At 44.4% G+C, this 23,492-nt stretch overlaps 3 protein-coding genes across 5 annotated transcripts; 1 reads left to right on the forward strand and 2 right to left on the reverse strand.

Annotated features, from left to right (window-relative positions):
• Positions 1 to 1,051: 1,051 nt before the first annotated feature.
• zc3h13 (zinc finger CCCH-type containing 13) lies at positions 1,052 to 12,869 on the reverse strand. Of its 3 annotated transcripts, none has more exons than XM_058654370.1 (19): positions 12,701 to 12,869; positions 11,606 to 11,779; positions 11,403 to 11,506; positions 11,190 to 11,304; positions 10,835 to 10,943; positions 10,555 to 10,721; positions 10,089 to 10,438; positions 9,838 to 10,005; positions 8,974 to 9,320; positions 8,391 to 8,885; positions 8,052 to 8,294; positions 7,461 to 7,959; positions 7,153 to 7,349; positions 5,192 to 6,457; positions 3,822 to 4,520; positions 3,300 to 3,443; positions 2,961 to 3,161; positions 2,711 to 2,874; positions 1,052 to 1,666 (listed from the first exon to the last, which is right to left on the reverse strand). In XM_058654370.1, exons 2-19 carry the CDS (start codon positions 11,768 to 11,770, stop codon positions 1,442 to 1,444), a joined length of 5,658 nt encoding a protein of 1,885 aa, XP_058510353.1. In that variant the 5' UTR covers positions 11,771 to 11,779; positions 12,701 to 12,869; the 3' UTR covers positions 1,052 to 1,441. The 3 variants fall into 3 exon arrangements, with proteins under 3 accessions (XP_058510353.1, XP_058510339.1, XP_058510345.1); XM_058654356.1 differs by having other exon boundaries at positions 10,835 to 10,946; XM_058654362.1 differs by having other exon boundaries at positions 10,835 to 10,946; positions 11,606 to 11,821.
• An 899-nt stretch (positions 12,870 to 13,768) lies between these two features.
• On the reverse strand, positions 13,769 to 19,097 carry cpb2 (carboxypeptidase B2 (plasma)). Its single transcript, XM_058623386.1, has 11 exons — positions 18,756 to 19,097; positions 17,838 to 17,913; positions 17,628 to 17,752; positions 17,431 to 17,539; positions 16,588 to 16,689; positions 16,270 to 16,374; positions 16,079 to 16,189; positions 15,900 to 15,990; positions 14,881 to 15,083; positions 14,709 to 14,793; positions 13,769 to 14,200 (listed from the first exon to the last, which is right to left on the reverse strand). Exons 1-11 carry the CDS (start codon positions 18,818 to 18,820, stop codon positions 13,998 to 14,000), a joined length of 1,275 nt encoding a protein of 424 aa, XP_058479369.1. The 5' UTR covers positions 18,821 to 19,097; the 3' UTR covers positions 13,769 to 13,997.
• Positions 19,098 to 19,161: 64 nt separating this feature from the next.
• On the forward strand, positions 19,162 to 23,403 carry alg11 (ALG11 alpha-1,2-mannosyltransferase). The gene is made up of 4 exons (XM_058623392.1): positions 19,162 to 19,309; positions 20,429 to 21,022; positions 21,458 to 22,011; positions 22,130 to 23,403. The coding sequence occupies exons 1-4, from the start codon at positions 19,230 to 19,232 to the stop codon at positions 22,411 to 22,413; spliced, it is 1,512 nt and encodes a 503-aa protein (XP_058479375.1). The 5' UTR covers positions 19,162 to 19,229; the 3' UTR covers positions 22,414 to 23,403.
• Positions 23,404 to 23,492: the final 89 nt, after the last annotated feature.

Here is a 23,492-nt window from a genome sequence, read left to right on the forward strand (position 1 = left end):
TCATTGTGTTATATATAGTTAATAGACGTCATCATTTTTGCATTATCTGACTTTGACAAAGCTAAATAGTATGTTTTCTGCTGATTTTGCTCATGTCAAGATATTTTCTTTTTCAATAAAGATTTGGATCAGCTGTGATGTCAACCAGTGGAAGAAAATCATGAAAATGTTTGCATAGATGACAAATTACTGCAATTCTTCTTTAGAAAACATGTAAACTTTAGTGTCAATAGTGTTCATTAAAAGGTTCAGCACTTACCTCCAATTGTCAGTGTTCATCAAAATGTCAATACAAGTTTGTTTTTTTTTAAAAAAGAATGCCAGTCTGCATTTATTGTACAGTAAAATGAAAATACAGTAAAAATCAGTACTTGCACACCTTATATATAAAAAAGAAACATGTAGTTTTTGTACAGTCTTATTTTTTCAAGCAGCTTCATCAGTCTGTCACGTCACAGTTGTGGCCAGGAGGAGGCGGCATTTAGTTTCTTTTTAAATATCCAAGGCTCTAACATAACATTTTGTCTGTTTGAATGTTTCAAGAACAGCCCAGAGCTTCAGTGCAAGTCTTTTTTTTTCTTAAATAAAAACTGATGAAGCACTAGGAAACAAAGTATCTTCAGTCTCTCTTTTTGTTTTTTAACCTTAGCACTAATAATGTCTTTATCGGGGAGTATTTTGGCTCCTGTTAGGACGGTGGGACTCCACACGGCAGTGTTGCAGTGTCTGGTTTTCCTGCTCTCTCTCGTCAGTTCGTTTCAGTTAGACATTGCCAAACTACTCAAAACAAACAGTTGACAAAACCGAACAACCTTACGTCCCACGGCGGAGTAATTTGGCAGTGCTCATGGATGAAGAAACATTCGTTCAAGTCCCGGCAGAATGCTTCGCTCTCGCCGATGCTGCTGCTCAGTAACGCTTTGTCGTACAGATATTATTGTGTGATGTGGCATAAAAACAAAAAAACAACAGTAAATTCACAACCCTCGGGTGTCACATTATTATTATTATCATCATCATCATGAGAAGCAAAAGACCCGTTACAAACATCAACGTCTAACCTTTTTAATGCACAGTATGTGGAAAACACAAGACATTCTTGGTTAGGCAGGTGTAACGGACCATTAAAAAAGCTGCTCTAAAATACTGTAATACGCACACACAGAAGAAAAAAAAACAGATTTCATTTGTTTTGCATTTCTCACACGTACGTGGTTCATTCGGCTAAAATGTCCAATAGTCTCTGGCACAGAACTTACAGATTGACCAACACACGTAAAGCAAAACTGATCATTTCCACTCTCTCTTTAGTTTCCCTCTTGTGTCTAAAAAAAAAGAAAGGCTGCGTTCCTATGTCATGGAATGAGAGCGAGGCGGAGTCTAGCAGAAGTGAAGTGCATTCACTCTATTGTGTCTTTCACTCACTAAAGCCTGTTTTCTTTCAGGACACACACACCTCAGGCTGAGCTGAGCTCAGTTTACTGCTGCCACCTGCACACACATCGGCAGCTGCTGCAGCTGCAGCTGCTGCTGCTGCTGCTGAAACGCTGTTGGACCTTTCCAGAGCCGCAGTCTGTCCTGCCATCGTTCTTCTGAAGAGACGCATGCTCATCTGCAGCAGCTCCGTGTCCACTACTGGTGTAGTGGGGTACTGCTTCGTTAGGCCCTGGGGAAGAAAGGAGAATTTGGAAATTTATTTTTAGAAAAAAGAATAGAATAGTGAGAACCAAGCCTGGGACATGGATGCCAGCAGGAACACAAAAAAAAGTACATAATTGAATTGAATCACTGAACAAAGCCTTCACCTGATGAAATCTACATCTACTTAAGTCTATGATGTCTTAAAAGTGTGTTCACCACTGCCTTTTCATCCTTTCTCACTCTGTGCCAAACACCATAGAGAAAATCAGCGTTTTTAGCCTACACAGGATCTGCTGGTCTACTGCTGCCTCGTGTGGTCACTTTGTGTCACTGAGTTAAATCTAAATTAATTAATTTCTGACACCGAAGTCACAAAAGTAACACATTAGAACTTAGTGAAGGAGGCAGCAGTGGATCAACAACTGTGCTGTGTGCTGTGATGTTTAAATGACTGATTTTCTCTATGGGTGTGGGAGAGTGAGTAGTTTACTAACTTCACTTTTCAGCTGAAAAAAACCTGTTTATTTACAATAATCTAAAGTAGCAAACATATTCTTAAGATATAGCAGACAGTCAGGTATAGATTTTGTTGAGGAAGTCTTTTAAATAAGTAGCTTAAATCTGTTTCCTGCTGAAATATATATATTCTCATATGAATTGCATATGTAGTTAAATAGTCTTTTCCAACTGCCCTTTTGAGCCTTTTTCACTCTCTGCAGCAAAGTCCATAGAGAAAATCAGCGTTTTTAGCTCACAGGGACAAAGGAGCTGCCGGTCCACTGCTGCCTCGTGTGGTCACTTTGTGTCACTAAAGTTAATCTGAATATAAAGTAACAAAATAACACATTTGAATTTACTGATGGAGGCAGCAGTGGATCAACAACTCCTGTGAGCTGTGATGCAAAATGAGGTTTGGTGTGGGAGAGTGAGTGGTTTACAAAGTGGCACAAAGTTTTTATTAGCTCCAATCATTTTAGTTTTCTGTGTGTTTCTGCTGGCAGCCATGACGTCAGTGAGTGAGAGAACTGTCGTCTCAGGCTGGAGCTCAGTGACCGTACAAAACATCTACCTTATCGTTTTTCAACAGCTGACGTCGGATGGCGAAGTCCCTGCGAGCGCACAGGGCCTTGCAGCAGGGCCCGAGGTTGCTCAGTAGACTCGCCCTCTCCACGCGCCTGTTCAGCGCCGCCATGTTCAGCGCCCCGAGGTCGTGCTCGAACAGCTTATCGGCATCTGACGACACGGAGGCCAAGAGTGACTTTTTAGATCAAAAAACAAAGCAGATTTCATGCCGGCGTGACGTCAGAGCGCTCACTCACCTTTAGGGTCGTCCAGCTCCGACTTGCACACTTCTTTGACTTGCTCCAGGAGCTTCGGCCCGGCGAGTCTCTTTGAGACGCCCGCTCTGAGGAGCACGGCTCCAGGGGTGAAGCGCAGCAGCGCCGCGCCTGCCGCCCGGGGCTCCTGCTTCTGTTTGGGCATCAAGCTGGACCAGTCCACGTCAATCACATCCAGAGGACCTGTCGGGACGCAGCGTTGGTAAAAAGGGGTTAGCTTTACTTTAGTGTTTTTAAGTCGGGCTAAAACTATTTATTTTAGTCAGAAAATGTTGTTCAGTTTCTCTGAAACATGGAGCAAGTGAAGTTATTTCCTGTTACCTGAGGTTTTTTCGTCCTCCTGCTGATCCTCTTTCTTCTGACTATCGGCCAGAATGACGTCCAGCTCGTCGTCACTGATCGGCTCGTACTCTTCTCCGACAGACGTTACCGACTGGCCGTCGTCGTCTTTGCCGTCGTCGTCTCCTACAAAACACACAAGACACACAGGTTTCCTTTAAATCCACACTGGGAAACGCTGCTTTGATATCCTTTAATATGTTAAAGAGGGGATAATACGCTGATAAAGTGCAAAAGAAGTCGTAAAATAAGAAAATCCTTCGTATTTCTTGCAAGTAACTTGATAATCGAGCTGTTGTTGATGAATTTGTCGTTTATTTTTAGTTGTTTGGTGCAGAAAAAAAAAAACCAGAATAACATAACTTTCTATAAAACTCTCAAACTGATTTTGTAATCCACGAGTCGTTGCAGCTCACCTTTTCACTTTAAAATGTTGTGTGAGAAAAACTCTTTATTTCTAAATCTTATCGCAATAACACGGTGAATCGCAGCCGTTCCTCTTACCGTCGATGCTGTCCGCCTTGTCCAGCTCCCGTTCCCGTTGCTCAGCGATGAGATGGTGGCTGTTGCTGGCCTTGTCCGTCTCTGGCGGCCCAAAGGCTGCTCTGGGCAGCAGAGGCTCGTAGTCGCCCCTGTCCAGCCTCATCATGTCTCCCCGTCCCAGACCTCTGAGGTCCCCGTGCGGCGGCAGCTCCATCATCATCATCATCCTCTCCCGGTCTCGATCGCTGCCTCGGTCGCCTCTGCTGTCCCTGCCGTCTCTCTCTCGCTCCCGCTCGTGCTGCTGCAGCAGAGCGTCGGGGAGTAAGCGCTCCCTGTCCCGGATGTCTCGCTCCCTCAGCAGAGGTTCGCGTCCAGGACGCATGAGCAGCGGCTCCCGTCCTCTGCCAGTCCACTCTCTGCTCTCAGGCTCCCAGTCTCTTTGCTGTTGCTGCAGCGGCGGTTGGTGAATCAGCGGCGGCTGTTGCTGTTGCTGCTGTTGTTGTTGTTGTTGTTGTTGTTGCTGCTGCTGCTGCGGCGGCGGTGGCTGTTGCTGCTGCTGCTGTTGTTGTTGTTGAGGTCGAAGGTCCTTTCTGTCTCGTTCTCGCTCAAACGGCTCCCGCTCCCGGCTGTCGTAGGAGCCGGCGCGTGACCTGGACCGGGTCTGTCGCTCCGAGTCCGGAGAGCTGCGTCTGGAGCTGTGGCTGCGGGAATCCTGGCGGTCTGTGAGAGACAGAGACACGTCAGGGCTTTTTCAAAAGGGACAGTTGAGGGTTTTTCACATGTTTCTGGAAGAATCTGTGTATTAGGAAAGTGTCCCAACTTCTGCCATGACATTATTTTCTTATTTGTTGTATTTATTTCTATTTTGCTCTCATATTTATTTGTGTTTTTTCTCATATTTTGCACCAAACAGAACAAATTCCTGGCGCTGAACCTGATTCTGATGATACATTTATAAAGTAAATAATGCTGTAATTATCTATATATGCTTAAATTATACACGTTTTCTTTGCGAGAGCCTGCTGACACCTGGTGGTCGGAGGGTTAAGTGCAACACAAGACCGCAGTCAGAAAACCACTGTAAAGAATGTTTCTGGGATGGTTTGTATATTAAATTTGGTTCTGAATAAGTCGTTTTGGGCTGCAACGATTAATCGATCACTCAATTAATCAACTGTCAACTGATTTTATAATCGATTCATCGATTTGAATGTTTGTTTTTACACGATCAAAACAAAGTTCCCTGGTTTTTCAGATTCTTAAATGTGAATATTTTCTGGTTTGTGTGTGTAGGAACTTCAAAGATGTCAAATGAATCAATAAATGCATCAGAAAGACTAAATTATGGAATTTTATTTTAAATACTGAAAAGTTCCTTTTGTTGTATTTACCTGACGACGTGCTGCGGCTGGGCTCTCCTCTCCTCAGCTGGTCAATTCGAGACTTCCTCTCGGCCACGGGAGGTTCGCTCACCGCCGGCCTCTCCCTCTCTCGTTCTCTGTCGCGGGAGTTGTTGCCCGGCAGTCGTCCCCGGCGGGACCGCGGCCCCTGCGGGTCTTCTCTGTGGGCCGACTCGTTGGAGGGCGAGCGCAGGCGCCGGGACGACGTGCGGCTCTGGTTGCTGCCCATGCTGCTGCTGCGCGTCTGATCCGGAGGAGGTTTGCGCAGCAGCGGCTGCGACATGAGCGGCTGGGGAGTGAGCGTCTGCAGCAGCAGTGGAGGATCCTGGGGCAGCAGGGGAGCGATGGCCGGGGGATTGCACCGCTCTCTGTCCCGACACAGCCTCAGACCTCCACTTCTCCTGAGAGGCTCAGCAGGAGCCGGAGGAGGTTGCGTTTCCAGAGCTGCTGCTGCTGCTGCTGCTGCTGCTGCTACTGCTGCTCCTCCACCTCCTCGGCCTGTGACCTCCTCGTCTGACCAGTCACTGAAGTTGTCCACTTTGGACTGCGGAGACGGCTCCGTGTTGCCTGCAGTGCCGCGGTGATCGGGCCTCAGGGAGGGCGGTGGCGTGCGGGGGCCTCTCTTCCTCTTACTGTGTGGCTGATGAGCTGCCGTTTCCTCCTCAGATACGTCAGATTCTGGTCCTCGCGACCATTTCCTCTTTCGTTCCAGCACCTTCTTCTTGCCTACCTTCCTGGGAGAGTGCAGCGGTGGAGGAGCCTCTGCAGAAGCAACAGCTGCAGGCTCGGGAATGAAACGTTCTCCTGCAGCAGCGGTGTTGTTGCCAGCGCCAGCCTCCTCTTCTTTGCGACCTTTCTTCAGCCCCTTCCGTTGCGACTTTGTCTTCTTCTTTCCTTCCTCGTGGAACTGAGCACCGGCATCTCTGTCTTCACTGCCACTGGTGAGGGCTGGAGGAGGAGGAGGAGGCGGCGGCGGTGGCGGCGGCGTTGATTCCCTCTGCTCTCTACCTCTGCTACGGGAGTCAGACGGCGCGTCAGAGGGATGTTCTCCCCGTCTATCGCCTCCTCGGTTACGTTCTGCGCGGGGCTCGGGCTCCTCGTGGCGGCTGCGTGACTCCCATTTGTCCCCACCTCCTCTGCGCTCCTCGTCCTTCCAGTGACCGGGCTTCTCTTCAGATGGAGCAGCGCGTGGAGGAGAACGCAGCAGGGGCTCCTGGGGCCGAACCACCTGACTCAGCAGACGATGCTTGTCACCACCTGCACATGGAACAGTCCATTATTATGACACTTACACACATGGTTTACCAAATAAAATCTACACCAAAGTCCAGAGAGAAAATCAGTGATTTTAACATCACAGAACACAGGAGTTGTTGATCCACTGCTGCCGCCATCCCTAAGTTCAAATGTCTTCTATGATTTCGGCGTTTGAAAACCTTCGTTAAAATTAACTTCAGTGACACAAAGTGACCACACGAGGCAGCAGTGGACCAGCAGCTCCTGTGTCCCTGCGAGCTAAAATCACTGGTTTTCTCTATGGGGTTTGGTGTGGGAGAGTGAGTGGTTTACAAACATCAGTTTGAGAGAAAAATCTCTCCTACATATTCTTAAGATATCACAGACTTAATCTGACGTAGATTTAAGTTGGTAAATCTTGTTAAAGTGGATAAAATCTGGTTTTCCTTTCCTGTAAAACTGATGCATAGAAATCCCAGATTTTACGTCACAGCACACAGGAGTTGTCGATCCACTGCTGCGTCACATCAGTAAGTTCAAACGTGTCACTGTGTGACTTTGGTGTTTGAAATCCTACTTTTTCTTTTACTGGAATATTTAAAAAATAAAAACAAGACATGCAGGAAAATGCTGTTTCTAAGTTACACCAGAGGAAAATTCAACAGTGCATTCCCCATCAAACAGGAGAGATATCCCCTCAAAAAGATTGTCCCTACTGTCAGATGGAGGCGGACACACTGGGCTGGGGAGAAGGGGCTGTGGGTGGAGCTTGGCCTGCCCTCGGCCAATCGGGCGCTCACTTTTGTCTTCTCCACTGTTGTAGCCGTCGCTGTCCGCCGGACTGAGGTCCCGCGTTGCTCGCTTGGGCGAGGCGCGGGGACTCGGGCTGCTCTCCTGCCGGGGCCTTTTACGACTGAGGGACGATAAAAGAGGAGACGGTGGTTACGTGTCCAGATTTCTTGGATTTATAAATCTATACAATTTTAGAGCAGATGTTTTTAGTTCCGATGACATTGACCCTCACCTCGTCTTGCGATCGTCCCGCGTGTCTCGGACTGACCGGTCATCCCTGGTGTCGTCCCTCCTCTCCCGCCGCTCCTCCCGCCCTCTCTCGCGCTGCTCCCTCTCCTCCCACTCCCGCTGCCTCTCTCGCTCCCGCTGCTCCCTCTCTCTCTCCCGCTCTCGCTCCTTGCGCTCCCTCTCTCGTTCCCGCTCCTCCCTCTCCCTCTCCCGCTCCCTGTCTCTCTCCCTCTCTCGTTCCCGCTCTCTCTCCCTGACCCGCTCCCTCTCCTTCTCCTTCTCGCGCTCCTTTTCCCTCTCCCTCTCTCGCTCCCTCTCCTTCTCTTTCTCCTTCTCCCTCTCCCGCTCTCTTTCCCTCTCCCGCTCCCTCTCTCGCTCCCGGTCACGGGTTCGCTCGTCTCGTCTGTCCTCCCCTCGGTCTGTCCTGCGCTCGTCCCTCCTCTCCTCCCTCTCAGAATCCTCTGACCTCCCCTGGTGTCTGCTGGGTGAAGCCGCTCTCTGATCTGGGAAAACAAAGAATTACAATTTTAAAACAAAACAATCACGACAATCACATATACTGTTTTTTTTTTTTGGTCTCAAAGCCAAATCCCACCTCTGTCTCGGTTGTCTCTGCGATCCCGCTCTCCATGTGCTCCTCTCCTGTCGTAGGATGAGTCTCGGACCTGATCTCTCCGGTCGCTGTCGTAGCGGTCTCGGTCCGAGCCTCTGTCGGAGCTCCTTTCGTTGGCGCTGCTCCTCTCGGCGCTGCGCTCGCGCTCGCGCACCGCGCTGCTCCGCGTCTCCCAGCTGTCGTGAGCGCTCTCCAGCTGCGAACCTCGCGAGTTTCTGGTCGAGCCTGAAATAAGAAGAAGAACACGTGAGTATAAAGTCAGCGTTACAGAATAATAAACTATTGTAATAATATGGTGTGTTTTGTCCGGGATGATCGTGCCTTTGTCAGACGTCTCATTCGCACGTCCTCTGCCTCGTCCGTTCCTCTCGGCTCTGTCCGTCCTGTTCTCCGTCCGTCCTTCAGCTCTCCCTCCATCATCGCGTCCATGACCTCTCCCATAACTCCTGTCATCCTGAGTGGTCTCCTCCTTCCTGTAGGCGTCCGTCCTCTCCCTCTCACGCTCCTTCTCTCGCTCTCGGTCCTTGTCCCTCTCCTTCTCTCGCTCCCGTTCCCGCTCTCGCTCTCGGTCGCGACGCTCCAGGGACTCTCGACTGGACCGCGTCTCCGTCCTGCTCTCTCTGGAGTCCTTCGCGTCTCTGCTGTCTCTGTGGTCGCGGGACTCTCGGGTCGTCTCCCGTCCACGCTCGCGAACGTCTCGTCGCTCGCGAGCCTCTTTGGCGTCTCTGTCGTCGCGGGTGTCTCGTGAGGACATCTGCTCCGAGTCATAGTCCCGGTCGTCACGGACAGCGTCTTTCTCTCGCTTGCTGCGGCTGTCTGTTTGAAAAAGACAAGTTATTTTAAAATAAAAAAAAGCTTATTTAATAAAAAACAAGAGATGTGGCGCAGAAGAAAACAAAGATACCATCTCTGCGCTCTTGTTTGCGCTCCTGAGCGGGCGGACTCCTCTCTCTGTCCCCTCGACTCCTCTCGCGTCCCCTGGAGTGGTGCCGGCCCGGGCTGGACCGGTCAGATCGACGGTGAGGCGATGAGGTGTCGTGCAGGGTCAGAGGTGACCTGGAGCGGCGGGAGCTCTGAGGCGAGGAGGCAGAGGCCGCGGCTGCCGCAGAGCTGCGATGGTAGGGTGGGGAGGAGGAGCGACGCCGCCGCGGGGAGGGAGAGTGTTGCTGGGCGGACGAGCCGGAGTGGGAGGACGGGGAGTGGTGGCGGGGAGGAGTCGGCGTGTGCTGGTGACGCGGAGGAGACGGAGACCTGCAGTGAGGACAGAAGTTAGCAACAGTGTTCAATATTAACCCAAACTGTGATAAAAAGCTACAAATGTAAGTTAATCGTGGAGAATTTCATTCATTTTTATGATCTTAAAGAGGGACTTTAAAACACTTTCTAGCTCACCATCATTCAGTCTGAGTGATTTATGCTGAAGTACCACAAGGGGTCATTCCAGTATAACCTTATTGTTACGGTTATTGATTATTATTGTCAAAATAATGAAGTCATTGATTAATAATCAATTAATCGTTGCAGCCTCAAACATTATGAACAATGCAAGTACCGTCTTTGTAAGACTTTGCAACATTTTTGGAAACAAACTTGACTTTTTGCAACATTAATCGGTTTAATCTCATCCTTATTTGCGCACTTTTTCTAAAATATTACCAAATGAGAGCTTCATATAATTACGTTAGAACTTTTACAGCATATTTAATTTAATTTATCAAAAACATCACGAATGCCACTGATTTTTATCAGGATCATCGTGTTTGCTCACCTGCGAGGAGGAGAAACCAGCACAGAGGTTTTATGAGAGGAAGATTTTGGAGAGGTGGATTTCTTCCTTGAGGGTGAAGCGCCTCTGGATGGAGATGACACGCTACCAGAACGCTCTTCTGATGTCACCGACGACCGCTTGGCTTTGTGGGAACTGTCTGATCTGTCCCTGTTACATAAAATAAAAGATGATGAGGTTTAAAAAGTGATGTTGCAAACAGAGGACGAAGTGAAAGAGGTGAAAAGGCGTACCGGCGTTTCTCCTTCTTCTCTTTGTGTTTTTCTGCATCTCGTCCCCGATCCTTTGCTTCCTTCTGCTTCTCCTCAGACTTCTCCTTGTTTTTGTGTTTGCCTTTGTGTTTCTTTCCCATCACAGGGAGGTCCAGTGGGACCGGCGGAGGAGGACTGGGAGTCCGCGGCCCTTTCTTTTTACCATGGCTGCCCTTTGAAGACCTGGTCGTTTCAGACACAGGTGAGGATATGGACGCCTTCTTCTCTTTCTTGCCAGAGCCGGGCCCTTTGGTGCCACTTTTGTGTTTCGGGGAGCCGCCCGACTTCCTTGGCGAGGGGGAATCTTTGGAGCTCAACTGCTCCGGGGAGGCCTAAAAAACAACGGACATGAAAGATTCAGAGAAACACTCAAAAGGAAACAGGATCAAAGTCAACTCACGCCGTTACTCACGCCGCTACTCACGCCGCTACTCACGCCGCTACTCACTTTTGGCAAGGCGCTGGTTCTCGTTTTACTCGGGGTCTCGTCTTTCTTGATGACAATCTCCTCCCTCTTGTCCATGTTCTCCTGCTCGAGTTTCAGCAGCTCACGCTGAATCTTCTGACGCTTCATTTCCAGGGATAATTCGTAGTCGTAGTCACCGATATCTGAGTCTGAGAGTCAAGCAATGACATGAGAAAAAACACCAGATATAAGAAAAGAAAAGCAATCACTTGTGTCCATTTGGTTACAGCAAATAATGAAAAAAAAAAACAAGCAATGGAACCTTCGCGGTTGGCTTCCCACTCTGTGGGCTCTTCTTCACTGGCTGGGGTTCGCTCTTTTGTGATCTTTATGTCCTCCTTCTCCCTGTGTCGGCCTCTGGAGGAGTCTCTCTGCTGTGGATCAGACACCAATGAAAGAATGACACCAAGGTGCATCATGTGCTTCCTCTTATTTCACAGTGACTTGAAACTATTATGCTTTCCCGTTATAAAACCATGTCACGGCAGTTTCACGCAGCCGCGCTAAATTCATGGAAAACAACGTGACTGATAGCAAACAGTCGAGTCGAGTAGTGCTCAAACTGTATAATAAAAAAACGAAGAGAGAGAGAGAGAGAGTTGGAGCACAGGACTCACTCTTGTTGTGGGGGATGTGGGCTCGTCTAAGTCTCTCTTCACGTTTTCTGAGTCAACATCTTGTCTTTTATTCTTCATCCTCTCCCGCAGATCACCTGTGGGTCTCTCGGTTGACCTGCCACACATTAAATACAAACATGCATAGATGAGGCTGCTGTTAAAGCTTCTGTTTAGATCATTCAAATGAACATGACACAGACATGGCATTCTTACCGACTGAAGCTAAATCCTTTGCCTCGCGGCTGACTTCCATGTGTGTAGCGACAAGTGTTGCCGTAACTGCAATTACCAGTCTTCAACCAATTTCTACAGTGACTCTGAAAAACAAGTACAAGAGGATTCAGTAGAAAGTTCAAAACAGGAGGCGATGACGTCCATTTAAAAGAGTGGTTCAGCAGCGTGAGGGGGACACGTACATCTGCAGCATTACTCCCAGTGCTGGGACCAAGTCTTTCAAACACACTGGGCCTGCGGGAGGGGGCGGCGGGGTTGCTGGTGCTGCTGGTCGTGGTGCTGCTGCTGCTGCTGTCAGATATGGTTTTTGAATTCTCCACTGTTACCTTCCGCCTGATCTTGGACATTCTGCAGGACTGGAGACATGACAAACAGCCGCTTCAGATCAGGAAATGTCTCTGGGGATAAATGTGTATATTGGCAACATTCTGAGCCACAATTTCCTCATTTTCATATTACAACAACAACCATATGTGTGTATAGAATAAAACGTAGACGAGAAACAACACGATCTTCCTCTTCATTTTTTCCCTGCTACGTATTTTAAGAACTTAAAACTACACTTGCTATAACTTTATTTTACAGACTTTTTCCTACCAGTAACTATAACACCCAAACCATTCACATGCTAATAAAACAGTTATGTATGGATATAGCAAAAAATAAAGAAATAAAGCACGTGTAATTACATAACTTTAACGACTGAAAAAAACTAATTCTGCATAATTACTGTCATTGCCTGATGGAAGCAATACAAAAACAATATAAGGTGACTGTAAAGGAGTAATTTATAATGCATGGACTTAAAGACATTACAAATTACAGAATTTAAATAGCCACATTTAGGATTTTTGCAGTACTGCAAAATTAGGTTCTCCATCATTTCCAGCAACAACAGACACTTTAAGATCAGAACAACTGTGACTACATAAACAGTGACAATCATTCAGTTGTACTGTATAGATTTAGAGAAATTACGGATTAAATGTGTCTCATCTATACATTTAAATTACCTCACAGCACCTAGCATGCTGTTAGCCAAATATTTAGCCAATTACACAACATTAACGCCCCCGTTCATGTCTTATATGCATATATAATCATATGAAATGTATACATGTACTTAGTTAATGACTAATTTGACGTATTTTGCGTGCCCCGTGCTTAAAAAGCAAGTGAATGGATGCTAATGCTAGCAGCGTCATGTTTTTCTGCGCGAGCGCGAGGCCTCGTGTCCACGGGACACTGGGAGTTAAAAAAAAACCCCGCGGTCTCACCCAGGATATGGATTCGGTGTCGCATCTACTGAAGTCCAGTTAGCGGATCCAAGCACCTGTCGAGAAATAAGACTATGCTTATTGTTGTTGTTTAAATTCAAAGGCAGAAACTGCCCCGGCTGCGTTCATAGTGGCGGAGGCAGCGCGTCATCAACTTCTTCTTCGCTGTGTTTTTTACCGCAGCTTTCAGCTCCAGGAAGCTGCAGTACCGGCGACCGCCGACAGGGAGTAGAACCAGGCCCAATTTACCAAGTAGGACATCGACAAATCTATTTTTTTTTTTTTAACATTTTGTTCGTCTTTAATGTTCGTGAATGAACAGACTTCCGTGGACATGATGTAGGTGAAGGAAACAGAGGTGAACGTGTGTGAGGACAGTGAGACACTGGTGAAGGTGGGATTACATCAGGGATTAGGTCTGTTTGCACTGGTGATGTTGACAGACGAGGACAGGCAGGAGTCTCTGTGGACTGTGCTGTTGTTTACAGATGTCTGTAGGGGGGACAGGTCCTAACCCAGGATTTGAACCTGCAATTTTAGACCTTCTTCGCTGTGTGTTTTTTTTGGTGTAGTGTTGTAGGATGCTGCAGTACCACTGACCGCCAACAGGGAGCACACATCCATTTCATTAGGGGATTGAAAAAAAGAAAATATGCTTTTGGTCATTTTTTTAATGTTATTAATGATTAAGAAAAAAATAATAAAGCTTTTTATAAAATTCTGTGCATCATTGAGTAATATTGTTTTGTACTGATTTGTTATTAAATTAAAACACATTTATTTTAACTTTTGTATTTGAATATTTTTGAATTATAGAGCGACTTTTATATTAATTTTGCTACCTAAAGACATTTAAAAAATCCAATAACCTCACTGTTTCATGGACTGGAGGTAAAAAGAAGACATATGTATTAAGTGCATATTATTTTTTAAACTTTTATCATTTCTAAAATCCTATTTCAAATTAAAGTTTGAACATGAACAAAAATTCTCACAGTAAAACACTTCTACTTAATAAACTTTAGACTTTATCTGGAACTTATGAATGTTTTTATTTCCACAAAAATGTTCCTCCATCCGTTTTTTATTTGCAATCATAAATGTATACACAAATATTCCAAAACATACTGCGACACATTTGTTGAAAGTTCAAGAAACTTAAAAAAAAAAAAAAAAACTATATTAAAGGCATTTTTTTTTTTTACAATTACAGCAACAATTATTTTGCTGAGGATAACTGTGACTGTGGGCTTTATTCACAAAAACGACTCATCGTCATATTGAACTGAACTGAACCTCAGGCTGCAGAAGAAGCTGGGGTCTTCTCGATGACCTTCATGGCGATGGTCTTCACCGCGATCAGAGCCTCGTTGCACGCTTTGGAAATGTGTGACGGCGGCAGGAGGAAGCCGTAACGGCCACGGTCCTGGAGTTCGAAGGTGAAGGAGTATTTAATGCCCAGGTTGTAGGCCCAGTCATCAGAACCTCCCGGAGCCAGGTCTGGAGAGCAGACCAGAACAGTTTGAAGTCAATAAGCCAGGAATCTGCAACCTCTAGTATCAGCAGAGCCACCTTTGACCTCTGCACCCAAATATAATTCACCTGAAACTCATAAACTAACCCATACAATGAAGATAACAGCTCATATAAAGTTTTATATATAAATATAAGAATTAAGGTTTGTGTCATTTAAGAAATTAAGGAATTATGAAAGAGAAAACTGTTGGAAAATGTTTTAATAATAAAAATATGTTGATAAAGTGACAAAAATATCACTTTTATTTCTAAAAATGTTACAAAATGGTGAAATGTAAAAAGGAATATTGATACAGTGACAAAATATTTCTTTTTTAAACAGAAAAATGAAAAATGCTGTACTGTAGCCTGTTCTGCTCGTGGAAACAGATCTTTTTCAAACTAAGGGCCCCACACAGCATCTTTGTGTGGGGCCCCGTCAAAGCTAGACGCGGCCCTGTGAATGGCTAAACAAAAATCAAAGCTTACTCACATATGGTCTTTGCTCCAGCTCCATATTTGTAGTGGTTCCTGTAATGTCTCTGGATTTTTTGAGCAGCTTCTTTGGCGATTTCCAGCTTTTAAAAAACAACAGCACATTTATTTACATGAGCACTTATAAGGACCAAAGCATTGACCTTTGACCTCCAGTCTGAAGCACTGACCAGGTCGTCGTGGTTCTCCGCCTGCTCCGTGGTGCACGAGAACGGGAAGAGCAGCATCTGAGAGTAGGAGTGGATGCTGAGGTAGAGCTGAATGGAATTTTTGTGACTGCGGAGGAAGTTGGCCACGGCCTCGGTCTCCGGCTCTGACTCAGGGAAAGCACCGCAGTAGATTTCACTGCAGGGATTATGGGATGCTCCCTCGGCTGTGGAGAACAAGAGACAAAAAAAGCTGTTCCTCAAACTCACCACGAGACAATTCTCCTCATCGTATTGATTGTCAAACACAACAGTGAAGAAATAATGGTCAAAATATGCTTCATAACAGGTTTTTCTTTAATCTACATTGGTTTACTTCATATCTGTGTGTACAAATGCAGGCTAAGACACTTTCATGCAACAAAATGTTGTAATAATACAAAAACATGTTGATAAAGGGACAAAATATCACTTTTGTTAAAAAAAATATTACAAAAATGCTGTAAAGTTTGAGATAATATGTCGCTAAAGTGACAAAATATCACTTTTCTAACTGAGAAATGATAGAAAAATGGTGAAATGTTACAAAATATGCAGCTTAAGTGAAAAACTATACATTTGTTACTAAAAAAGTTACAAATGCTGTAATGTTACAAAACATGTTAATAAATAATCACTTTAATCAGTTCCCAAAGAATTTTACAAAATGTAGTAATAATACAAAAACATGTCACTAAAGAGACAAAATATGACTTTTGTCAGTGAAAAATGATAGAAAAACGGTGACATAGTACAAAATATGTTGCTTGAGTGACAAAACTTTAATTTTGTCACCAAAAACTGTTACAACATTTTGAAATGTTACAAAAACATGTAAATAAAGTGAGAATAATCACTAAAAATGTAGTAATATTCCATAAAAATGTTTCTCAGAAAGTAATGTTTCTCAGAAATCATACAAAAGTGTAAACCAATCATCTTAAATGAGATCATTATTAATCAGGAAAGGTGGCCAGTGATGCATTGTGGGAAATGAGACCTACTGCACCAGTTGGCGTCAAAGTTCCTGTTGAGGTCGACTCCGACGCACGAGCTGCTCCTGCTGAACGAGCGGTTCTTCCTCCACATCCTGTTCTGGAGACACGTCAGAGCGACCAATCAGAGGACGGGGAAACAGAAGCCACGCCTCCTTTATAAAAAAAAAAACCGTGCGTGTTCTCACCGTTGTCCATGTGAAGTGATATCCATCAGGGTTCAGGACGGGCAGGACGTAGACGTCCATGTTGTCCAGGATGTTGGTGACGTCCTGGTTTCGTCCGTAAAACGACAAAAACTGCAGGAGGAAAGAAGCAAAATCACAGTTTTTTTTACGACTTTACGATGTTTTAAATGTCGTAAGTGCGACGTACTCACGTTCTGTACGAACCACAAACAGAAAGCGGGAGAGATCCACTCTCTGGCATGGATCCCACAGTCGATCCACATGGCTTTCTTGTTTGATCTGGTGTTTACAGATAACTGAGAGAACAAAAATTAACAGGAGTTCCCAAACACTGGCTCGGGGCCCTCACATGGTTCATGAGCTTCCCGCCAAACAAATTGCAGAACTTTTAATTTCAGATTTATTTGCCTAAGTTTAAATAACATGTGTAAAGTGTTATAATGTTACAAAAATGTTGTCAAACCTAAACTGGCCTTTAAGTTGAAGTGAATATAAATGACGAACTGTACCTTTAAAGCGTAGAGTGGTCTTTTTTCAAATGAGGAGCCGATGAGAACGGCTTTGACTCTGCTGGGGTTGTCCTGTGTGGTCCTGTTGATCCAGTCATAGATCTACAATAGAGACAACACATCTACTGTAATACAGTATATATACACTGTATATATGTATATGATATAATGACAAAATATCACTTTTGTTACCAAAAAATGTTTGAAAAATGGCGCAATGTTCCAAAAACAATGTTGATAAAGTGACAAAATTTCACTTTTGTAACTAAAAACGGTTAAAAATGGGATGCCATTTTGGGCCTCTCGTTTTGTGGTCTTTCAAAATAACTCACACTGCTTTTCGTAGACTCGCAATAATTCTGCGAAGTCTTAACTCGGAGTGACATCACCTGCCCGGGTTCACTGCGTTCCCGAGAGAAGTCGCAAAAAAAACAAACCACAGAGACAAACAAACGTTTCCTGGGCTAAACATCGTTAGCTAGTGTTAGCTAACAGCACACACAAACAGCGTAGCAACATGTCTACGGTTAGAAATTGTACAGTACTATGAGTACGACTGATTTAACGTGAAATAAATACGACAGATGTTGGTTTTTTTTTTTAAACAAAGTAAAAGTCGCAGTGTTTTTTTTATTGTGGCAGCCATCTTGGAGTGCTAACTCGTGCTACGTGAAGTTTCCCAGTCTGAAATCCGAGTTCAGAGTGTGGAAATCCAGAACTTTACTTCAGTACTTTAAGTACGGTACTTTAGGCGAGGGCCTTGCTTTACAGGGGCGGCCATTTTGTGCCTCTCGTTTTGTGGACAGGTGGTGATTAACGATGTGTTTTCTGTTAAACACGTACGTCCTCCAGGCTGTGATATCTCTCGTAGAAGGTGGAGCTGCTTCGAGGATCCGTGGAGTCGTTTTTCGTCTGCATTTCGATCAACTCGTTTGCGTTGTCCAGTAAAACTCTAAACAACAACAACAACAGAAGAAGAAGAGTAAAGAGACGGCACAGAGACACTGTGTACGATCACGGTACAGAGTGTGTTTTCATACTCGTGAGTTACGTTGTGTCTCAGCAGCAGCTCACTGACGACCTGTGAACTTGTGGCGGGGACAAACAGATGGACGTCTGTCTCTGCTCTGATGAACTCAGGTGAAGCCGGCTGCCATAACGCCGTCTGTGAGGATGACGCTCAGCATCACGAGAGTTTACATAAAAACCATCATTTACATCATTTACATCATTTACATCACTGTCTTTACCTCATGTTGAGTGGACACATTCCTCACGACGTCCACCTGGTCCTGTGTCGTCGGGGTGATGGACAGAACCTGGTCACTGTAAACAAAGTAAACAACAGAACCAGCGCAATAAATGTCAACAAGGACAGATAAGAGCGAGTCTGTGTCTGGTAATGTGACTCACTTTTATTTGGACTTTTTTGTAAAGACAGTACTGTTTGGTAATGTAAGTAACAAGTTTTTGAAAATGTACTTAAAAAAAAGAAACAGTTTTTTGTAAAGTAAGTAATATTTTGTAATATTTGTAACATGTTTTTGAAAATGTATTAAATGTTTTAACACTTTTGTAAAGAAAGCACTTTTTGGATAAAGTTAGTAACATGTTTTTGAAATCTTTCAACATTTAAAACATGTTTTGTAAAGTAAGTAAAACATATTGTTAATGTAAGTAACGTTTTTGAAAATGTACATTTAAAACACTTTTTTAAAAGAAAGTGCTTTTTTGTTAAGGTTAGTAATGTTTTTTACACTTAAACAACATTTAAAACATTGGTTAAGTAAGTACATTTTATTTTGCCAATCTTAGTAATCTGATTTTACAAGTCATTTTTTGTTAATGTTTTTGTAAAGTACAGTAAGTCATTTTTGGAATGATAAGTAACATGTTTTTAAAAATTCACAACGTTAGTAACATGTTTTTGTATCACACATTTTATAATAAATTTTTTTAGCAACACAACTTTTTGGAACATCCATTCACTCGTTTTCTCTGTATAAATGAGTTTTCAGGAAATGTGGACAAATATATACACACACACATATATACAGTTTACCAGAACTGGTCTATGTTTGCATCCATGAGTTATAAATCATGTAACACAGTAAATACACAGTAAATACACACTGTGTTTCCCATTTAAATGAAATAAACCCACTTACTGTGTTTCAGTGCAGAATCCTTTGTTGAAACTCATGAAAACAAACAGCGTGAAAAGAGTCTTCATGATGTCAGAATCTGAACTGGAAAGAACAGAGAGCAGAGAAGAACAAGCGAGACACTATTGATCCACACAAACACACTGTTTATTCACAAGTTAAACTTTACAACGAGGGCAGAGATCAGCCAACATGGCTTTTTTTCAACCACAGGTAACACTCAGTTTTTTTAACCTTTAAAAACAGTACAAATTAAATAAGTCATTAATTTCCGGTGCTTCTTTGTGTTCAGATTATATAACTGTACAATCATAAAGACGTTAATGATTTTGTGTGATAGAATCGACAAATAAATGCCACTTTTCGCCTTGCTGAAAACAGGTGGTGTAGTTATACCTCCCCGCCGCTAGAGACCTAACCCAAGAGCAGGGGAACGTTAGAGGAGGAGCACGGAGTTGAAAAGTGACGACGGTGACGATGATGATGATGTTGAATTTCAGTTCTGTCAAAATGTCGGGTCACGATCAACTGGCTCACTGTCTGTGTGAACTAACGAGGTAATGTAATCCCATTTAACTTTACATGTATGTGTTTGCATTCAAAATAACATTAAAACATTAAAACAGGCGATTGTTTAATGTCGAAAGCGCCGCTCGCGCGTGTGCCACTTCCGGTTTAATACGAACGATATTTCATGTTTAGCTCAGTGTTAGCCTTTAAAAACCTAACTTTACATTCAGCTAAATGTTATTTTTTTTTAAATTAAATATGATTTATTTAGTCATGTATTGCGTCGTCAACACCATTATGCACTAAACGGCCATTTTATCAGGTGCCTTGTGTACCTAATAAAGTGGATATAAATGAATATAATAACTGCAGTTTGCTTTATCATTTCACTTCTTATTATTATTACTCTCCATAGTTGCTGTCTCCTACATTTACGATTAAAAAAATACCGTGTATAATATACTATTTCAGGTTTTTACTGATTTTTATACTTTAAAAAACAAATAATGAAGTCTCTGAACACGGACGTTCACGTACAGATTAAAGGCTGAATACATAGAAATAACTCAGCATACTCAACTGCAATACCTGGTAATATTTGGATATTTTTATGATATATTTGTACTTATTCTCTTTTAAATACACGTTAGTATCACAGTTATGAAGTAGGAGCTTCAAAAGTGTTGATTTAATTCAGTCTTAAATCATTTCTTATTCGTTGGGGAAATGAAAGGGAAACAAATGTAATTGCAATTTTTTGGTTAATTTCACTGTCTTTAAAGACTTTAAATGTATTCAAAAAAGACAGAAATTTGGGGGTGGATTTGAAAATTCTGATTTTTGTGTATGAAAAAATTAACTAAACTTAAAATCACAAGATGAATGAGATGGGGTTTTTTTATTTTGTTTTTCTAATTAAAGCTGAATTAATAATGGGTAATTCATTGTGTGACAAAACCCCTGATATTACTTCATTTATTTAAATATTAATTATACAAAAAGCATGAATTATCTTTAATAATTTAAATGTAAAAATTGTTCTTAAGAGGAGAAGATGATGGTCATCATTTTTAAGTGTTTTCCTTTAGTTTTGGGGATTTAATTTTGATCAGATGTTCTCGTAAATAGAGTATATTTGATCATTTATCTGTGTTGTTGTGTTCCAGGTTGTTGTGGAAGTTGCTGCTGCCTTTGCTCCTCGTGTGTGTGCTGCTGATCGCGGTCCTGGTCCTGCTGGTGCTCGTCGTGCGCCTGTGGCTGCAGAGCAACAGGAACGCGCGCCGCGCCGCCGACGGCCGCCCCACCGTGGCGTTCTTCCACCCGTACTGCAACGCCGGTGGCGGAGGAGAGAGGGTGCTGTGGTGCGCCGTCAGAGCTCTGCAGAACAGATACCCCGACGTCAACTTTGTGGTCTACACTGGCGACCAGGGCGTGACGGGGGAACAGATTCTGGACGGGGCACGGCGTCGCTTCAACATCGCTCTGCCGCGGCCCGTCCACTTTGTGTTCCTGAGGCACCGCCTGCTCGTGGAGCCCAGCCTGTTCCCGCACTTCACGCTGCTGGGACAGAGCATGGGATCCGTCTTCCTGGGCTGGGAGGCACTGACGGAGTTTGTCCCAGATATTTACATCGACTCCATGGGCTACGCCTTCACTCTGCCGCTGTTCCGGTACCTGGGCGGCTGCAGCGTGGGCAGCTACGTCCACTACCCGACCATCAGCACGGACATGCTGACTGTAGTCAGAGAGAGGAACCCCAGGTAAACAAGCACTCATGTATTCATTACATCATGTGTTCATATCCACTATAAAAACCATGTAATTATGAATACATATTTAGATATTTTGTCATTAAAACATCCTTTACTGTCCTCTAGTGGCGAAGACAAGTAAGTGCTAATTCCCAGACAGGTGCAATGCTGCTCTCCATGATCACAGGTCAAAGTTCTTGATTTTCACCACACTTCTTCTTCGTCTTCTTCTAATAAATCCTTCAGCACAGAAGTTCTTCTTGTTCTATGAAACATTCTGTCCCTTCACATTCTTACATCCAGACCAGTTACGTGAAGAAATGTTAAAACTGCCTTTAGGGTGAGGTGACAATTCTTCTAAGGAAAAACATGAAAACTCTTTCCTTGTCTCTGAATGTCCACACTGGTCTGGCATCGCTAACACACGCTGTTTAAATGTGACAGGTTCAACAACCCAGACCTGGTGACCAACAGTCTGTTCCTCAGCGCCTTCAAGCTTCTCTACTACTGTCTGTTCGCGCTCCTCTACGGAATGGCCGGCTCCTGCTGTGACCTCGTCATGGTCAACTCCTCCTGGACCCTGGATCACATCCTGTCCCTGTGGCGTGCGCCAAACCGCACCAGCGTGGTGTACCCGCCCTGCGACGTCAGCGGCTTCGTGGACATCCCGCTGGAGGAGGACGGCGCCAAGAAGTGCCACCCCATCGTTTCCATCGGGCAGTTCAGGCCGGAGAAGGACCATCGTCTGCAGATCAAGGCTTTCAAGAAGGTGTTGGACAGGAGGATCGTGGACACGCCCCTGAAGCTGGTCCTGATTGGCGGCTGCAGGAACCAGGAGGACGAGGACAGAGTGCTGATGCTGAGAGGAATGTGTCACGAGCTGGACATCAGCGACCAGGTGGAGTTTAAAGTCAACGTGTCCTTCGAGGAGCTGAAGACGGAGCTGGAGAAGGCGACGATCGGACTTCACACCATGTGGAACGAACACTTCGGAATAGGTAAATTCATCTTAATCTTTGTTTTTAAATGATTAAATCATCTCCACAATAACGCCATGAACAGAGATCGTTTTGGTCAGGACATAATCGTCTCTCGCCTCTGTGTCTCCCCCTGCAGGTGTGGTGGAGTGTATGGCAGCGGGGAAGGTGGTTCTGGCTCACAAGTCCGGCGGACCAAAGCTGGATATCGTGGTTCCCTTCGAGGGCGGTCAGACGGGCTACCTGGCCGACGATGAGGACAGCTATGCGGAGGCGATCGAGAGAATCCTGGCCCTGCCCTCGTCCACGCGACTGCAGCTCAGACTGAACGCGCGTCACTCTGTGTCTCGTTTCTCCGATCAGGAGTTTGAGGCGTGTTTCCTCGCTGCCGTGGAGCCTCTGATGGGGACGCTGGAGCGGTGAGACTCCAGACTGACTGACCGCGACACTTTGCTTCTCATGCACTTTGAGCTGTGTTTACAGAGTGAGTTCACTCGCATGTTTTTACTCATGTGTCCAACACGTGCTCCGAATGTGGACTGGTTTTTGTCCTAAAAGCAGAAAGAAGGCAGGAGATTTTGAAAAATATGATAACCACAATCATGTTATGTGATTTGTTTTCCTTCTTCTTTATACTTAACTGAAATAAAAGGATTTATAGGAATAGTTTTTGGAAGTTTGGTTCTTGAAAACCAGCCTGAGACACAAGACTCAAGACTCTCGACATAACAAAAAGAATCACCTAAATCGACACCTACTTATGTCCTATGTATGTAGAGATTGTGTTCACAGCTTTATCTCACAGTTACACAGACTTCTCTAACCCACTTAACTCTCCCTGCACCAAACCCCATAGAGAAAATCAGCGATTTTAGGAGCTGCTGCTCTACTGCTGCCTCGTGTGGTCACTTTGTGTCACTGAGGTTAATCTGAACACAGGATTTTAAACAGAATTTTACGAAATAAGACATTTACACTTGGCGATGGAGGCAGCAGTGGATCAACAACTCCTGTGTGCTGTGATGTTCAAATCGCTGATTTTCTCTATGGGGTTTGGTGTGGGAGAGTGAGTGGTTTAGAGAGCAGCACAAACTTTAGTTCCTTGTCCCAAAATGGCTCCCTACGGGCTCAGAAAGATGAGAGCAACAGTGTGTGTCTTAAGCTGGTTCTGGGACACAAACATGACTTTAAATCAAGGTCTGAATTAAACGTACGTTACTGCGTCACCTTTAGTTCCGTTAGATATTTATTGGTTTCTCTATGTCCACTTTTATTTCTTTGTTTAAATAATTGTAATATTTATAATATGGGGAACAAAATGAAAGATTGTGTTCTTGTGGAACATCTGCATTCCCATAATGTGAAGTATTTTTGGTATTCATGATGATTATAATAATAAAGACATTAAACATATTCATTTCATTTGAAAGTGGTTTTTGGACACGGCAGAGACACTGGCAGAGGACAACATGTCTCCAAATGTGTCCTCATTTTCTATCTGT

The sequence above is a fragment of the Solea solea genome, chromosome 2 (assembly GCF_958295425.1).
Source record: "Solea solea chromosome 2, fSolSol10.1, whole genome shotgun sequence".
Lineage (NCBI taxonomy): Eukaryota > Metazoa > Chordata > Actinopteri > Pleuronectiformes > Soleidae > Solea > Solea solea.

What these genes read in the sequence shown, in the direction of transcription:
- zc3h13 (XM_058654356.1), bottom strand. Translation starts at nt 11,770, where the DNA reads ATGTCCAAGATCAGGCGGAAGGTAACAGTGGAGAATTCAAAAACCATA. An exon ending in CTGGTTTCTCCTCCTCGCAG is followed by an intron (nt 9,321 to 9,837) that starts GTGAGCAAACAC and finishes TCCTCACTGCAG; the next exon opens with GTCTCCGTCTCCTCCGCGTC. An exon ending in GGAGGACGAAAAAACCTCAG is followed by an intron (nt 3,162 to 3,299) that starts GTAACAGGAAAT and finishes GCGTCCCGACAG; the next exon opens with GTCCTCTGGATGTGATTGAC.
- cpb2 (XM_058623386.1), bottom strand. Translation starts at nt 18,820, where the DNA reads ATGAAGACTCTTTTCACGCTGTTTGTTTTCATGAGTTTCAACAAAGGA. An exon ending in AGACACAACGTAACTCACGA is followed by an intron (nt 17,540 to 17,627) that starts GTATGAAAACAC and finishes GTTGTTGTTTAG; the next exon opens with AGTTTTACTGGACAACGCAA. An exon ending in CGGAGAACCACGACGACCTG is followed by an intron (nt 14,794 to 14,880) that starts GTCAGTGCTTCA and finishes GTTTTTTAAAAG; the next exon opens with CTGGAAATCGCCAAAGAAGC.
- alg11 (XM_058623392.1), top strand. Translation starts at nt 19,230, where the DNA reads ATGATGATGATGTTGAATTTCAGTTCTGTCAAAATGTCGGGTCACGAT. An exon ending in TGTCTGTGTGAACTAACGAG is followed by an intron (nt 19,310 to 20,428) that starts GTAATGTAATCC and finishes GTTGTGTTCCAG; the next exon opens with GTTGTTGTGGAAGTTGCTGC. An exon ending in GTCAGAGAGAGGAACCCCAG is followed by an intron (nt 21,023 to 21,457) that starts GTAAACAAGCAC and finishes TAAATGTGACAG; the next exon opens with GTTCAACAACCCAGACCTGG.